Source organism: Sciurus carolinensis, chromosome 3 (assembly GCF_902686445.1).
Source record: "Sciurus carolinensis chromosome 3, mSciCar1.2, whole genome shotgun sequence".
Classification (NCBI taxonomy): Eukaryota; Metazoa; Chordata; class Mammalia; order Rodentia; family Sciuridae; genus Sciurus; species Sciurus carolinensis.
In genome coordinates this window covers 23,741,139-23,759,618 of record NC_062215.1, presented here as the reverse complement: position 1 = coordinate 23,759,618, position 18,480 = coordinate 23,741,139, and the positions used below count along the sequence as shown (strand labels likewise).

Below are 18,480 nucleotides of genomic sequence, written 5' to 3'. Positions count from 1 at the left end.
TATGGGCTGGGGATGTAGTTACATGGGAGAGCCTTTTCTAGCACACATGAGGCTGTGTTCAGTCCCCAGCACCACAAAAAAAAAAAACCACGTGTATCAATGGAGTACACACAAACTCAACATATTTCACGATAATATGGCATATTATACATTTTCATTAAAAGACTAAGAATCTAAAAAAAATTAAAAAGTAAAAATAAAAATAAAATAAAATGAAAAATTAAAAGAACAAAAAATTAAAAAACAAAAAAAGCCTATAAAACTCTCATAAAGGTTTTTCCTCTGTTCAATGAGATGATTATGCTCAAGTTTTGTCTTTAGGTTCAAGTTAAAAAGAAGATGCAAAATACACCACTTTCCTAGAATCATTCTTTAGCAGTATCAATTCAACAGAACTCAAAATAGCTCACAAAAAATGTTTTATTTGGCCAGAAAAGTTTTTGGGTTTTTTTTTTTTTTTTTTGAATGTTATTTATATGAAACATTCCCTCTTTGGTTCAGCCTCTGTTCCATCATTAATTTTCCTAAATCAGCCCAATTCATTCATAATTCATTCATTCTTGTTACTTACTTCTCTGCCCAAGAACTCTGGTTCTAATCTATATTATTATTTTTAGAACTGAAATTATACTTAGAGTTCTTTCATTTAAAATTTCTTTATGAAATTCTAAAATATATTTAATATATTTGCATTAAAAATTTATATTTTTTCTTCTCTTTCAGTCTTTGTTGTGAGGGTTACACGTCTTTTCAGAATGACATTAAATAAGTCAAATGAAAAGAGATGGTGGTTAATTAATGTTACTAGTTAGTTACACACAATTGTATAACAGGATAGATATTACTAAGAATTGGATGAAGACTTATGATCAAACATGAAGAACCATTCCTTTTTATCAAATTAATAGTTTTGCTCTGAAATTATTACTATTTGGCAATATTTATAAGCTATCTCATTTCATTAAACAAATGCACACACTCACATGCATACAAATATGCAATCACAATTTGAGAACAAATATTAAAATTTGCATGCTTTATATAGATAAACCAAAGTGATGCTAGCAGACTTGAAACTATGTATTAGAATTTTATATGAAATGTTATGTCACAAATGGAAAATGTTTTCTTATACAGCTAATTCTACAAACATATACCTGACAGGGAAAAGTTGGTATAAAACTTTCAAGTGATAATTTTCTATGTAGTTACACTCAAAGTCATCTATTAATGATAAATTAAAAGACTCTTTACCTGTTAGGACCTGAGTTCAGGCACTCAAGAGTTTCGTATTTCTCTTGCAGAAGCTGATGGCAATACTAATCCCTGCACTGTGTAGGGAGGTACATTCCTTGCACTGGTTTAAATGCTAGTGATTTCACCAACCCTTGAAGTGCAGAACAGTAAAAAAACAGTTTTCAGCCGTTTTTCTTACTGATTTCTCATTTTTTTTAAATTACAAAGTAGGATCTCAAATAGGTTTTTTTTTTTTTTATTAATTATTAAAAGACAGTGCCTTAGTTTAAAGAGACACATGCCAACAGGTCTTTCAGGATTACTGCATATATCACCAGGTGGTCTTTTTACACCCATTAAAAACTCACACAAAGAAGCAACAATTTTATGCCTTCAAAGAATTTTCTGATTTTACCTTAAAACAACAGATTTAGCGGCTGCAAATATCAAAATCAATCTTACAGAAGGCAATGTAAGTATTAATGGGTACTAGATGTGATAAGCTGAACAAATAATGATGTCTGTTTTATTGACTCATTTATTTTCCTGTCATCAACATACATCTCAGGAAAGAGCTGGCACTGAAAACTCATAACTGCTAATTTTGAAGAAGTAACGTATTATATTCTCCCAGAAAGTAAAAAATCACAAAGTGCTAATATGTCCAAGGGCAAAATTAAGATTTCTGTGTGTGTGCGCGCGCGCACATGCACGCTTGTACAGAAGGCCAAATTCATCCCTGTTGCTGACACAAATTTTAAAATACCAAATTAATACCATTTCCCATTTTCTTACACTCTAAAACTAAATGGGTTTCCATGTGAATTCAGGTTTTTCCTGTTGTATAGGAGAGAAGGGATAAGACAGGTACCTTACCTACTTCTGAAAATACTTTATGTGCCTAAAAAAGCTTCATGTTTTATTTGAATCTGTCTCCAAATCCTTTCATTTTCTACAAGTGTATATATTTCTCTTAATTCACTTAGAGAACACAAACTCAACTTCCTTAAGAAATGGAACTTAATAAATTTAGCACCATTCAGTTATGCATACCTTATGCATACTCAAAATTTATGTCCTCTGAATTCTTTCCTGGCTTTTTAGTAGAGGAAAATAAAAAAAAAACAAACCAAGCTGAAACCATGTCAGCTGAAGGTTGCACATTTATTTTACTGGATTTACTGATACGTAAACTGGGCACCACTTTAAAACCCTACATTGAATTTAAATATTCTCTACCTATAACAAAGAAAGCTTGCCTTGATATACCTAGATGAAGTGTCTCCATTTTTCTTCAGTTAAAATTAAATAATCCCTTCATTTACCATATAATTTTTAAGAAATTGGCACTCACTCAAGTGCGTCTAAAGTATGTGTTACTTTAAACTTAAAACCATGGCAGTTCACATTCACAATCAACTGAAAATAACATATCCATGGCAATAGTATGCACAAAGGACTGCTACTACTTCAACTTTCTGTGGACAAGATAATTTAAGGAAAATTCATAACATAATGTTGCCAGGGCCAGGCAAGGTACCTTATGCCTATAACCCCATAATCTACTTGAGAGGCTGAGTCAAGAGGTTTGTGAATTCCAGGCCAGCCTGGACAACTTAAAAAGACCCTGTCTCAAAATAAAAAATAAAAAGGGCTGGGAATGTACCTCAGTGATACAAGCCCCCTGGATCAATCCTTAGTACCACCAAAAGAAATAATAATGATAATTTTTTTTGGCCAGGTCTTAGAATAAAACTTGTATGCTTCTTTTCAACAGGTAAAGGAGAAAGGAAATAGCAATACAAAATGCAAATTAAAAGATCAAATTTTTAACTTATTTTATGTCAAATGAGAAGAGGAAGTCTCAGAGTAACCAATGAATCATTATGATAAGAAATGCCAAGGTAAAGTCAAAAGTAAAAGGCAATTCAGCTCCAATATTAATGTATTTGTATAAGTTTATATCAAACTTGACATCTTTTAAAAATGAAGCCTATGTGGGAATAAGATTTAAGCCTCAAACTGATTATATCCTTGTTGAAATTCAAGATCTAAAATAGTTCTCGTGTTAAAGATGCTAATAGTTTTCACACTCTATGCCACGCTTCATTTTAACATATTCTTCCCCAAAAAACTAATCCTGTCATCTAGCCTTCTAGCCTTCAAATTTGTTCTCATAAAGCAAGTATTTTTTCTCTTAATTATATAAGTAAGACATTATCTCAATGTAATCTATAGTTGTGAAGGAGTAGAAAAACACATATAAACTAAGCTCCTTTGATGAAACTTTCATGTTCAAAGTACTTAATTTTAAAAACTCATCAGTTTTACTATGCATGTTGTTAAATTCATTTTACACTTATGAAAATTTGATTTTCTTATAGTCACAAACTGAGTTAATGCTTAAAGCAGAATTTAAGTTGTGACATTTCTTTTATCTCATAAGAAGATTATACTATTCTGGGCTGGGGTTGTGGCGTGGTGGTAGAGCACTTGCCTGGCATGTGTGAGGCACTGGATTCAATCCTCAGCACCATATAAAAATAAAGTTATTTAAAATAAAAAGATTATATTATTCAAATATTTCCTGTAAACATCTTTTGTTTATTTGGTTTTTTTTGTTTTTTTTTTTTTTCCCAAAAACATCTAAAAAATATCCTTTTCTTGTCTCTGTGTGTGTATGTCTATGTGTGGTACTGAGGATTGAATCCATGGGTGCTCTACTACTGAGCCACATCTCCAGCCCTTTTTATTTTGAGACAGCGTTTCACTGCCCAGGATGGCCTCAAAATAACAATCCTCCTGCCTCAGTCTCCCAAGTAACTGGGATCATAAACATGTGCCACAGCTCCCAGATTAAGAATTTTTCTATTTTTAAAGTAATGAACATTGACATCTTAACCTGAAAGTGTGTATCACATGTATACACACACACACCAAATTAAATGAAAAACAGCTTTTACCTTCATCACCTTCTGGTGCATACGAAGCTGTAATAATGTCAATATCAGCACAATTCATCACAATCTGATTGGTCGCCTGTCTCACCTAAGGGGAAAAGAAAAATCCACAATCAAAACCAGCCTATATTAGTAAATGTAAATCTTCACTTTGGACTAATATCACAGGTAATTTTTTTAAATTCAGATATAACTAAACCTAGACTAGTATTTATGCATCAAAAGGTAGAAATATAATTAATTAATACAATTCATTATTTTCAAGTTATATTTTTTGTTTTGTTTTTTGTACTGGGGATTGAACCCAGGGGTGCTTAATCACTGAGTACATTCCCAGTCCTTTTTAATGTTTATTTTGAGGCACAGTCTCACGAAGCTGCTTAGGGCCTCACTAAATGCTGGCCTTGAACTCCCAATCTTCCTGCCTCAGCCTCCTGAGTCACTGAGATTTCAGGTGGGTGCCACCACACCCAGCTCCAAATGTTTCTTTTTTTTTTAGTTGTAGGTTGGGCCTCACTAAATGCTGGCCTTGAACTCCCAATCTTCCTGCCTCAAGCCTTCTGAGTCACTGAGATTTCAGGTGGGTGCCACCACACCCAGCTCCAAATGTTTCTTTTTTTTTTAGTTGTAGGTGGACACAATACCTGTATTTTTTATTTTTATGTGGTGCTGATGATGGAACCCAGGGCCTCACACATGCTAGGCAAGCACTCCACCACTGAGCCACAACCCCAGCCCCAAATGTTTCAATAACATTTATTATTAATAAATGTTTGATTATTTCACACCATTTAAACATCTAGCTAATAACCAAATAAAAGCATCTTTCATCCCTAAACTGCAATTTTGAACAATTTTGATTAAATTTTAATTTCAAAAAATTTTTAAATTAGGAAACTTTTTTACATATTGTAAATTACATATTTTAACCTACACATCAAACCCAGCAGGTCATCTTCTTTGAGAATAGACATCATATATTATAATGTCAAAACTTCATAAAAGCCTCTTCGAAGTTTTCTTTTCCCAAAGAAACACTATTCCAAAATGTAATGGACACTAATGCCCATGACCAAGATAAACTTGACTTTTAAGATTGTCTTATTTGGGGGCTGGGGATATAACTCAGTTGGGAGAGTGCTTGCCTCACAAGCACAAGGTCCTGGGTTCAATCCCCAGCACAGCAAAAAAAAAAAAAAAAAAGATTGTCTTATTTGGGGCTGGGACTGTAGCTCAGTGTAGCATGTGAGAGGCACTGACTGGGTTCAATCCTTAGCCACCACACAAAAGTAAACAGATAAAATAAAGGCATTCTGTCCATCTATAACCAAAAAACGAATAAAAAAAATCTAAAAAAAAAAAAAGATTGTCCTATTTGCTTCTGATCCAAAACAACCAAAATATAGAGTATCCACCTTTGTCCATGGTTACCTGGCAGTCTGAAAATTCCAGAAATAACAATTCTTGAAGTTTTAAATTGCCTATCTTCACATAATAAAATCTCACTCTGTCCTTCCTGGGAATCAGTACTTTGACCATCAACACCAGGCTGTACACACTACCATGGTTAGAGACTTACTTAGAAGCTAGTCTAGGTTATCAGATTGACTACCGAGTTATGGAAGTGTTTGTATTCAAATATTGCCATTATTTAACTTCACAATTGCCCCACGATGCAAGAGTAGTGATACTAAGGAGGTACCTAGGCATTAACCATGGACAGTTTAACTCTGGTACCATGTGGCAACACTGTAGGGCATATGGGGGAAAAACAGTGTGTGTGTGTGTGTGTGTGTGTGTGTGTGTGTGTGTGTGTAGAAAGCCCTGTGGTTTCAGGCATCCACTAAGGATCCTGGAACATGTCCCCCATGTACAAGGATGGACTACTGAACAGATATATGAAAAATCCATTCCATTTTCCTCATTCCCTAAAGATACTACTATTCTAAGGCTAATGTATCTCTTTCCCAAGTATGTTTTTGTACTTTAAATACACATATATAAGGATCTGGAAACAATTTTCTTTAATTTTACATAAATGGTATCAAAATGTGTACAATCTTACAACCTTTCACACCTGCTTTTTTCATTTAACACCCCCCCGCCCACCACACATACACATATTGGAATTGAACTCAGGGGAGCTTTACCACTGAGCTACATCTCCAGCCTCTTTAAGTTTTCATTTTGATGCAGGGTCTCACTAAGTTGCTGAGGTTAGTCTTGAACTTGTAATCTTCCTGCCTCACTCTCCCAAGCAGCTGGAATTACAAGCATGTGCCACCATGCCTAAATCATTTAATATTATATTAGAGACAGATAATGTTAATAGACACTAATGTAATTCATTAATTTGTAAAATATTTTTTGGATGTTGGTAGACCCTTTATTTTATTCATTCATTTATATGTGGTGCTGAGAATCGAACCCAGTGCCTTACACATGCTAGGCAAGTGTTCTACCATGCAGCTACAACCCCAGCCCTAATTCATTAATCTTTTTAAAAAATTTTAGTTGTAGATGGACACAATACCTTTATATATTTATTTTTATGTGGTGCTGAGGATCAAACCCAGTGCCTCACATGTGCTAAGCAAGCGCTCTACCAGGGTCACAACTTTAGTCCTAATTCATTAATTTTTAATGCCTACATAAAATTCCATTTTTTTAATAAACCAGTTATTTATCCAATCCCTCCCTAAAGGAAGGAAGTAAGGCTGTTTCCAATTTTTTGTTTAAATGATATTTGTTTGTTTGAAGAAAACAGTATTACAATAAATATCATGGTCCATGTTTTCTCATGTACAATGGAATAATTATCCTAGGGAAAGAAGCCTAAATGTGGCCTTTCTGGGTTTCAGGACACATATCCTCAACTTTACCAAGATTTGCCAAATTATCCTTTAAGTGGTATCAACTTATATTCCTAATGAGCAAGAAATTCCACTTTTCAGCATCTTCTTAAACTTAAAAATTTCTCACAATCTGATCTGTATTAAATGGTTTCCCACTATTGTTTTAATTAGAAATTTCCTAATTACTTCTAACATTGGAAGCGGGGCATGGTGTTAAAAACCTGCAATCCCAGCAACTTGGGAGGCAAAGGCAGGTTTCAAAGTTCTAGGGCAGCATGGGCAACTTGGCCAGACCCTGTCTCAAAAAAGAAAGAAAAGGGGTTGGGGATCTGTGGCTCAGTGTATACACCATCTGGGTTCAATCCCCAGAACTACAAAAAATAATAATAATAAAAAACTTGTACCTAGTATGCATAGAACACTGAGTTTGAGCCCCAGCACTAAAATAAATAAATAAACCCTTGCCCATTTTTCAGTTTGGAAGTAAACCTATAATATGGAAAAAAAAATCACAAACATACACCTACAGGGGCCAGCCAGGCTGGTGAGTAGAGCTGGCCACATGGAAGCTATACATAATCTCTTAACCCCTTAAAGCAAGGAGGAGGTAGTTATTTCCTGAAGCCAACCAATTTTGCTATGGTGAAAAGCAGACTTAGGGTTGCGAGATCTTATAATTAAAAAATAAATAAAAAGTAAAGTCACAAATTCAGATTTCATATGCAATCTTCCCATTTTTAATTGATGACAACTAATTTAAAAATTTCATAAAACAATGTGTAGACCAAACAAAAACCTGTATGTACATCAACAAAGTTCTTATACTACTGAATGAACCACAGAACCAGGTAAAGACACTGGAGTAATATGATATTTGTATGTAAAGGCTATGCTTATGAGTACTCATTTTATTCATAACCAATACATATTTAAACATGATAAAGTATAAACTAAAATTTCCTAGTCTAAATCACAGATAAGAGCTAGGGACATAGTTCAGTGGTAGAGTGCTTGTATAGCATTTGCAAGGCCTGCTTTCAATCCCTAATCCACTAAACAAAATAAATAATAGATAATGTTATTAAGCCTGTAACAGGCTATCAAAATCTCTAACACATGGAGGACTGGGGTTGTGGCTCAGTGGTAGAACGCTTGCCTAGCATGTGTGAGGCACTGGGTTCAATTCTCAGCACTGCATATAAATAAATGAACAACAACAAAAAATCTCTAACATGTGAAACTACTTTGGCTTATTTAAAAAATCTGGAGTGAGGCACAATAGTACACACCTGTAATTCTAGCCACTGGGGACACTAAGGCAAGAAGATACAAGTTCAAGGTCCGCCTGGGCAACTTAGTGAGAAACTGTCTCAAAAAATAAAGAGGGCTGGGAATGGACAGTAGTAAAGTACCACTGGGTTCAATCTCCAATATCACCAGAAAAAAAAATCTGGGCTGGGGGTGTGGCTCAGTGGTAGACCATATGCTTACCATGCCCACAGCCTTGGGTTCAATCCACAAGGGGAGGAGGGAATCCTTCTCATAAATCTTTCTTTTTTTTTCTTTTCTCTTTTTTTTTTTTTTTTTTAAGATAGGGTCTTGCTAAGTTGCTGAGGCTGGCTTTGAACTCACGATCCTCCTGCCTCAGCCTCCCAAGTCACTGGGATCACAGTGTACAACACAGCATCCAGTAAATTTTCTTCGGCATTTAGTTTTTTTACTAAGTGGCCATATTCCTTCACACTGTATATTTCACGAGAATATACCCAAACAGCACTAAAGCCTTTATGCCAAACTGGTCATTTCTGGCACTACATTTGGATTAAAAAAAAAAAAAAAAAAAATTTAATTGACTTAAATTTAAATATAAAAAAAATCTTTAAAATTTTTTTAATATTCAGATTTTGCTTTATTTAGGTCCATGCTGCTAGTGTTTACATTTTCATTGGTTTTAGTATGATGTGAACTAAGTTGTATTTTTAATACCCAAGCAATCGTTCACTGAATAATGAGGCAATTAACCACTGAGGATAAATAGAAATTGAAGAGTTAAGGCAAAGACTTAATTCAATACCAAAATCCTTCTGCAAATTAGGTGTTTGCCAATCTATTTCTAGTAGTACAACATCCTTGAGCCAATACAGTTAAATCCTGACAATCTGAAAAAAAATCTTAAAAATTTTTTTAAAAAATCTTAAATTGACTTTAAAATTTCAGAAACCAAGAGAAAAATGAAGTGCTTATTTAGATTTGCTCCAAAAGGCAAAATGAATAAAGATCTTTCAGAATTTAAGGTTTACGCCAACAGAGTAACAATGGTTTGGTTACTGGTCTTAATCCTTATCTAGGCAACCACATTGTCATCTATCAACTTCTACAATGAATTTTAATGGTAACCAAGCAGTTAATCTACCAATGTCCAGACACCTTTACAACATTACATTTGCCAAATTACAACTGGCACACTACTACTGAAACCATTCTGAGAAGAAAGTTTTAAAAATGTCTGTGTACTTTGGCGGAGCTTGGTGGCACACTCCTGTACTCCCAGTAGTGAGGAAGGCTGAGGAGGTAGGATTCGGAGTTTAAAGTCAGCTTCAGCAAAAAGGAAGATGCTAAGCAATTCCATGAGACCCTGTTTCTTATTAAAAAGCAAAATAGAGGTAGAGATGTGGTTCAGTGGTTGTGTCCCTGAGTTCAATCCCTGATAATTACCCACCCCCCGCCCAAAAAAAAAAAAAAAAAAATGAGTACTTTAGAAAGGCGCAGAGCACAACATTCAATTACAAATGCATTCCAATTCCTCTTATGTTTAGGAAAAAACCTACCTGTTTATACTAATGAATTAAACTGTTACTTAATAGCTACTAATTTTTTTCCAGGATACTGACATTTTTGGAAGAGTGGAAGGGAAGAGTCAAAAGACAAAAGTACTTAAAAACAGAACTCAACTTGAATTTTAAGTTATATTATACCCAGATTGGAGATGCACTGATTTAAAATGCTAACCAAAAAAGGGATAATCTATGCAAAGTGCTTGTGTTAGCACTTACAGATACATAGGAATCACTTAATAGATGTTAGTAACACAGACAGATTAAATATGTTCTCATATCATGTAACAGCATTCACTTAATAGTTTATAAAGTACCTGATCAGAATAATATAGAAACTAGAATGGATATTGGCATGTATGTACTACCCAAGGAAAGTAATTTTAAAAATCCATGTGGAAGCCAAGGTACAGTGGCACACACTTGTAATTCCAGCAACTCAAGAGGCTGAGATAGGAAGATCACAATTTCCAGGCCAGCCTCAGCAACTCAGCAAGACCCTGTCTCAAAATAAAAAATAAAAAGGACTACTGATGTGGCTCAGTGATTAAGCGCCGCTGGGTTCAATCCCTGGTTTAAAAAAAAAAAAAAAAAAAAAAATCCACATGGACATAAGTTTATGTGCTCAGTGATTAAGCACCATTGAGTTCAATCCCTGGTACCAAAATAAATAAATAACAGGTAATAATTGAAGTGAATCATAGCACTAAAATCTTCAGTTTCCAAGTTTAAAATAGAAATAAAATATTATAATTGGCATATAAACTGTATTGATAACAAGCTCATTTTCAATTATTCCATCTGATACTATTAAAAGGTAGAATGCTACTATATCCTTTGTTTCAACCCCAGGGTTAAGTAACTTTGTCTCCTATACAGAATGTACTTCAACTGAAGCACACACTAAGTAATGACTATACTAAAGCGTGACCTTTGGTAACAATTTCACAATGGAAGTTTCCTATGAGCTAGGGAGGCAGTAATCTGAGACAAATTTTCCTTAATGAGCCTTTACTACAATCACTATAGTAAAGTAAGACTCAAGAGGTTTTTGTTGTTATTGTTGGGTTTTGTTTTGTTTTCTGATTGCCAAAGTCCAAAGATAATAAAATCTCCAGCCAGAAACCATGGCACAGCAATTTAAGAGGCTGAGGCAGGAGGATCAAAAGTTGAAGGCCAGCCTGGGCAATTTAGTGAGAAAAAGATTTTAAAAGGGCTGGGAATGAGCCAGGTGCAGTGGCCCACGCCTGTAATCCCAGCAGCTCGGGAGGCTAAAACAGGAAGATTGCTAGTTCAAAGCTAGCCTCAGCAATGGTGAGGTGCTAAGCAAATCAGTGAGACCCTGTCTCTAAATAAAATACAAACTAGGACTGGAGATGTGGCTCAGTGGTAAAGTGCCCTTGAGTTCAATCCCAGGTACCAAAAAAACAAACAACGGGGGTGGGAGGGGTGGCTGGGGATGGATGTAGCTAAGTGGGAGAGCACCCCTGGGTCAATCCCCAGTACCACAAAAAAAAAAAAAAAAAAAAAAGAGAGAGAGAGAGAGAGAAAAATATCCAATGTGACAATTCCAAATACCAATCAGTAGAAAGCCTGAGTCACCTTGCCTAATTTAAGTAACTGCACTGTTAAAATTTGGTAGTAACTATTTCCTTGGTGGAATAGTGCTAAAATTTCAGTAAGAAGCAAATAATAGGTAAACTCAAATTGAGCCAAGTTTTCTAACAAAAGTGACATTAAAAAGAATAAACAGAAGAAGGTCAAACAGAAGTAACACTAAAGGTAAATTTCTGAATCACACAGAATATTGGTATTTATATTTTGTAGCTACTTACATATGCAATAAAGTTTAAAACTATACATAGAAATAATATGAACCTATCTTAAGATAGCAGTTATTTTTCAGGATGGGAAGATACAGAAATGGGTTTTAGTGGTATCCGTGACATTTTGTTTCCCCAAAAGCACAGTCTTAAGTAAATGGGGCAAAACATTGTATCTGGGTGGTAGATTACATTTCTGTATTTCTAAAATAGTTCCTTATTTAAAATAAAATTTTAAAGAGACTACAAATGACTAAATAAACCACATACTTATATGATGTTCAATATAAAATCTCTAAAATCTGGAGAGCTCATCTTAGTTATCAACAAAACAGCTATCAGAAGGCTGAGTCCTTTGTCACTGACTCATGTACAGATTAGAATAAGATTTACTTTACAATTAGAATAGGCTCATTTATGTGGCAAAGTTCAGAGAAGCTTCATAGATAATTTACTACACAAGACCACATTTATCCAGGTTGTATTAGACAATATCAATTATCCAGAACCAGGAAGTTAAAAAAAAAAAAAAAAAAAAAAGCCTGGATACAAAGCCAGAATAGAAGATACAAAGTCCATGCAATAAAGCTCATATCCTTTACCCAGAATTCATCAAACTCTGTTGGAAACATTTTTAAGCTCAAACAAGTTTGTTTATCTGGTTACACAGACCTCTTCAGCTCAAGTTCAGTAAAATAGAAGAAGGAATAATTATACAATAGGCAGTAACAGGTACAATAAGCAGCAAGAAGTAATAGCAGCAAGGAAAACAAAACAACTTTAAAGAACAGATATTATTAAACTAATAAATTATAATGCATAGTTTGAGGTAATTTTTATAGTTTTATAATTTTATAATTTCTATAGTATTCTAGCACCAATAATGGATGTTCAAAATGATGTCCATATTTTAAAAATAAAAAAGGAAAGAAAAATCAGAAACCAAGATTATGAAGAATTATAAGGCCAAAAAAGACAATATATTTTAGAACTATTTCCATCCAAATCAATAATTTTATTTTACAATCTAAGAGTCTCAAAGGGTAGACTTAGGTTATATGAAAAATTCACTACAGAATCCAAGGCTAGATATTAAACAAAGCTTAACATATGAAACAGATTCTTATTCTTTTCTCACAGATACATTTCAAAAAAACTGAATAGGCTGGGTGTATACCTCAGTGATACAACACTTGCCTAGTATGTGAAAAGCCCTGTGTTAATTTTCAGTACTGGAAAAAAAGAAAGAGAGAGAGGAAGAAAGAAAGAGAGAGAGAGAGAAGGAAGGAAGGAAAGAGGGAGGGAGGGAGGGAAAGAGGACAAAGAGAAAAACTGAACAAAAAATTTGAATAAATTCAATTTCTTATCACCAATCTTCCAAATTTAATTAATAGATTTTTTTTTTAAATTTAGGGATTCAAAAGCATTTACTCTACTACTAAGCTACACCCTCAACCCCTCAAATTTAATTTAATACCATTTAGTGGTCTGGCATAATACTAACAAATTATTAATTTTATCTTTTTTAAAAAAATTAAAAACTTCGCCAATGATTGCCTAGAAAACATACAAAATTTGGCCAGAAATTTCATAACACAGAGTTGACGATAACACCCATTTAGGTGCCAAGTTTTTAGTCTGCCAAACAAAACTCTCTTCTAAGTACCAATTTAGTCATCCCCAACATGAATATTTTGATGATGGAGGTCAGAGATTGACCAGTATATCCTGATTTCTGGCCTTGATGGATTAAGTTAATTTCTCTGACACAGATAAAATATTTCCATAAGAGAAAATTCCATTATTGTACCAAACACTATAAATGTACCCAGGAATTACAGACATACTCATACATACCTGTAACCATTTTAACTAACTGACCATAAAAAGTGAGAATCAGAATTTAAAATATCGGGCTGGGACTGGGGCTCAAGGGTAGAGCATTTGCCTCCCATGTGTACTGTGTACGGTACTGGGTTCAATTCTCAGCACCACATAAAAATAAATAAAGGTATTGTGTCCATTTACAACTAAAAACATTTTTTAAAAAAGGAATTTAAAATATCTACAAAAGTCCTCTGCTCTCAAATAATATAAATTTAGGAAGGGGAGAGAAAATAAAATTAAATGAATTGCAGGTCTACAGAAATTACTGGTCTAAGTAGCCAGAAATTTCTCTTAAGCCTATGAATCACAGATTTTCAAAACCTGCAGAATTAGACCACGTTTGCCTATGGGAAAGACAATTAATTTTTAAATTATTGCACACTAATTTTTTTCACCTTCTTGAGTCCACACCCCAGACCAGGTTAAAAATCCACTAAGTTTCTAATGTGTAACCTGTACAAATACTCTGGTCTTATCACAAAATTTTGCAACAAAAGCAACCAAGCAACTCCATACTTTGTGTAATATGATTCCAACTGTTAGAAAACTGACCTGATACCAGTTATAAATCTGGATTTCTAGAAATAGGAATACTGTCAATAATTTAGATTTGCACCATAAGATACCACCTAATGCCACAATTAAAAGTTTATTCAAGTCAGGGATTTCAAAAACACTAATAAATGCTTCTAGTTACGTCTTACTAATATTAACTCCATTTTTACACTCTGAAATATATCAATAGGTACTTATAAAAAGTCCAATCATTCTTTAATAAACCTGTTAAATTCATTATCACGCCATCTTTGTGTTGCCACCTATCTTGAACAGAATTTTTTTTTTAATTTTTGAAGTTTATGGTACCACAAAGATCCATTTATTTCTTTTTTTTTAATTTTTTTAGATGTTAATAGACCTTTATTTTATTCATTTACTTACATGTGGTGCTGAGAATCGAACTCAGTGCCTCACACATGCTAGGCAAATGTTATACCACTGAGCCACAACCCCAGCCCCCACATTTATTTCTTTTTAAAAAATTTTTTAGTTGTATTTGAACAAAATACCTTTATTTTATATATTTATTTTTATGTGGTGCTGAGGATCCAACCCAGTGCCTCTCATGTGCTAGGTGAGCACTCTACCACTGAGCTACAACCCTAGTCCCCATTTATTTCTTAATATCAAAGTAACAAATCAGCTGACATGGTGGCACAATCCTGTAATACCAGCACCTCAGAAGACTGAGGCAGGAGGATGGCAAGTTCGAGGCCAGCCTGGATAACATAGCAAGACCCTATCTATAAAAATTTTTTCAAAAATTAACAAGTCCCCGCTAATACCTAAAATACTGCCAAATGCTTCCTTAACAACAAAAACCAGTCTTTCACACATTTCACATCTCTAGAGAAATAGAAAGGGGGTAAGAAGGAGCAGGTCACTGCTTGTTGTTCCATCCAACACATCAATAAAATTCACCTCTTAATGAATAATTATTTTAAAATCTATACTATTTTCTCCTAACAGTATTTTCCTAAGTATGTATACCTCCCAAAATTATAAACCCACTATGCCAACTAATGGGATAAAAAACAAATTACAGGCTCTGGGCATAGCTCAATGATAGAGCACTTGCCCAGCATAAGCCAGGCCCTGGGTCCCATCCCTAGCACAGCAAAAAAAGAAGGAATTAAAAAAAAAAAAAAAAAAAATTGAATAAGAAAAAGAAACAGAAACAAATTACTTTTTAAAAGTTAGTCTTTTCACACACATAAAGCGAACTCATCCATGGTCAGGTCCCTCTGCGGAAGGTTTGCCAAGTCACAAGACACACTACTGTTTACAATCCCTCCCATCTGCCCCCTGCCAACATATATCAAACACTCTAGTCACTTGGCTTAAACCAGTCTCCCAAATAGCCCTCTCAAATCCTAATTTAGACCAAGATGCACTCATTCTGATTCATATTCTTAATGGAAAAATTTTAAATCATCTGACTTTCACAGAGATAAACAGTGCCTTTTAATGCAGTCAAACACTAGAACCCTCAGCCTTTCAAAAACCAGAGCCCCACATCTAATAGTACACCTTTAAATTCTGTGCTTGTAGACATATTTTCAAAGTGAGTATCCTGCCCTCTTGGCTTTTAAAGACGACTGCCAACTTTCAATTCATTCCAGTACTAGTTCAACATTTCTTTTATTTCATTGCTACACACACCCTGTTATTTCAGGTTGAGGCCTACTGATTCCACCACCATCCACCCCCTCTTGGTGGAAAAGAAAAGAAACATATTTACCACCATTCTTTTACAAATAGCTATTAAACATCTACCACTTTTTATTGCAGACTTCATATAACACATCATGTAACATGGTATCTATCATAAATGTCTATTGTTCAGAACCTTTTGTAGGGCATCTATATCAATGGTCTCCAAACTCAAACAATAGTTCAGATAATGCTGCGGGAGGAGGGAGGGGAATATGATTCACCAAAAACTGCAATGAAGAGTAATGGAATATTTTCACCAGTGGTATGCTGAAACTAAGAGTTTCTTTTAGAGGAGGGTACTGCTAAGCAACCATCACTGTAGCAATAAATCCACCGGACTCAAAGGTTGCAAAGCAAGGAAAATAGAAGGAAACGCGGAGAGGGGGTCCTCCCGCAGCCTCTCTAGAGGTTAGGAGAGAACAAAGTCACTGCTGCACTGTCACTTGAGGGGAAGGGGGAGGGGGCGGATCATCTTGGAAACCCAGCCCCTTGGGCTGGAGCAGGCGGGGAGAACTCAGCGAGGCTGCCTGGGATTAACATTCTCGTTCCACTCTCTCCCCCCTTCTAGAAACTCCCCTCCTCGGCTCCAGCGCAGCGGCCGGCGTCCCAGATGACCGCCCCTTCTAATCTATTCCCCATAGGGTGTAGGGACAACCAAAGAAAAGAACTGAGTCAGGAGGCTAAGCTGAGCGGGGACTCCCACGACCCCTCCCGCCTCCCCAAGCTCCTTCAGCCTCTTTCAGAACACTACCAAGCCCGGAAGGGTTGGTGTGGGGGTGCCCCACACAGGTGTGCTCGCCCGGGAGGGGCGCACCGGCCAGGCCGCCCGCTCCCGCGGGCTCCCGCAGCGCGGCCCCGGCCCCAGCCCAGCAGGGCAGAGCACGCCGACCCCGGCGCCCTGCGGCCGCCCAAAGGGGCGCGCCCGCGCCAGAGTAGCCTCCCAACCCCGGTCCCGGGGCGCCGAGGCCCACCCGCCCTCCGGTCGGGCCCCTAGTCCAGACCGCGGGCGCGGCCTAACTGCTGGCCCGGCAGCTCGCCCCCGGCGCCCGAGGGTCGCCGTACCTGGGCGGCGGCCTCCAGCTTGCCCTCGAAGGTGAAGTCCAGCAAATCGGGCTTGAGGCAAAGGCTGTAGTTGATGGGGGAGACATCGGCGGGCAGCCGCTCGAAGGGCCTCTTCTCCGGCATCGCGGCGAGGCCCAGGCTGTGGAGGCGGCGGCGGCGGCGAGAGGAGCGGCTGAGGAGGAGAAGGAGGAGGGGAGGAGGCGGAGGGCCGAGGAAGAGCAGGCGGCGAGCGAGGGAGGGGGCGGCGGCTGCCAGCCACATCCACCGAGCGCGGGCGACCGCCTGAGGAGAGCCACCGGGGGAGCCTGGGGGGCGGGGGAGAGATCCAGCCGGAGAGCCAGGGGCCGGCAGGGCGGCAGTGCGGGCGGGCGGGCAGGCGGGCGGGCGGGCGGGCTGGCTGCCTACGGGGAAGGGGGCGGAGGGGAGGGAAGGGGAGGAGGGCCCGCAAAGAGGGAGGGAGGAAGGGAGGGAGGGAGGTGGCAGCGGCGGCTGCGTGCGCGGTCCCGCCAATCGGGCGCGTCCCCGCGTGTGCACGCGCGCTGGGGCAGGGGGCGGGGCGGCGAGGGCGCGGCTGGTGGGGCGGGAGAGCGAGGAGGCTACTGCAGGCGCTGCACCTGTCAGCGCCTGTAAGGAGAGGGGGCGGCCTGATCGCCGGAAGGAGCCAGGAAGGGCTTCAGAAGCCAAGGGGAAAGTGTGAGGGGCCCCTGGGCTGCCTTGGGAAATTGGCTCCTACGCGTTTGGTCAGTTTAGTCAGAGTAACATATTAAAATATCAGTTCAGAGCAAAGCCCCAGACTGGATTCTACCTCTGCATCAGCAGGGATCCCTGATCTGAGACTCTTTGGCTCTAATTTCTTTAATTTTATTTTAGGTCGCAAGTTCAAGGAAAAATTTTTTGTCAGTAAACCTTTAATAATCCAGGTTACTTCGGCTAATGAGATTTGAACCTTCGAAAGAGTAGTTTCAAAAATTAAGAAGATTGTTTTCATAATTTAAAATGTTTTAGGCCGGGCATGGTGTAACACGCCTGTAATCCCAGCTACTCCGGATCACAAATTCAATACGAGCCTCGGCAATTTAACGAGACCCTGTCTCAAAATAAAAAGGATTAGGATGTTAGCCTGGTGGTAGAGCACCCTAGGTTCAATTCCCAGAAACACACAAGGTTTTGACTTTTCTTAATTTTTTATTTTCGTTTCTGCCTTTTTAAACTAACAGACCCTTCACCAGCTGTGGCCTGTTTAATGGTGAAGTAGCTGTGGCTCCCTCCATTCTGTACATATCTCATAAAATGAGATATATACATTTAAAAATGTCAAGGGCAGCTGGACATGGTGGCTCAGGCCGTAATCCCAGTAGGTCGGGAAACTGAGGCAGGAGGAGCCTGAGTTCAAGGTCAGCCTCAGCAATTTAGGGAGGCCCTAAACAACTCAGCGATACACTGTCTCTAAATAAAATATGAAAAAGAGGGGAGGGGGCTCAGTAATTAACCACCCCTGGGTACCGAAAAAAAAAAAAAAAAGGTCAAAGGCAAAAAGATTTATAAATAA

The 18,480-nt window shown here is 37.5% G+C and overlaps 1 protein-coding gene across 2 annotated transcripts in view; it reads right to left on the bottom strand.

Annotated features, from left to right (window-relative positions):
* Window positions 1-17,328, bottom strand: part of Npepps (aminopeptidase puromycin sensitive) — an 87,776-nt gene extending 70,448 nt beyond the window's left edge. The window contains exons 1-2 of one of the 2 annotated variants that reach the window (XM_047545515.1): window positions 16,932-17,328; window positions 4,200-4,284 (exon numbers count right to left, since the gene is read on the bottom strand). In XM_047545515.1, the coding sequence (XP_047401471.1) occupies window positions 4,200-4,284; window positions 16,932-17,192 (346 nt within the window). In that variant the 5' untranslated portion in view covers window positions 17,193-17,328. Of the gene's footprint in view, window positions 1-1,254; window positions 1,384-4,199; window positions 4,285-16,931 lie in introns of those variants that run through there. The other variant, XM_047545517.1, reaches the window with a different exon arrangement.
* Window positions 17,329-18,480: the final 1,152 nt, after the last annotated feature.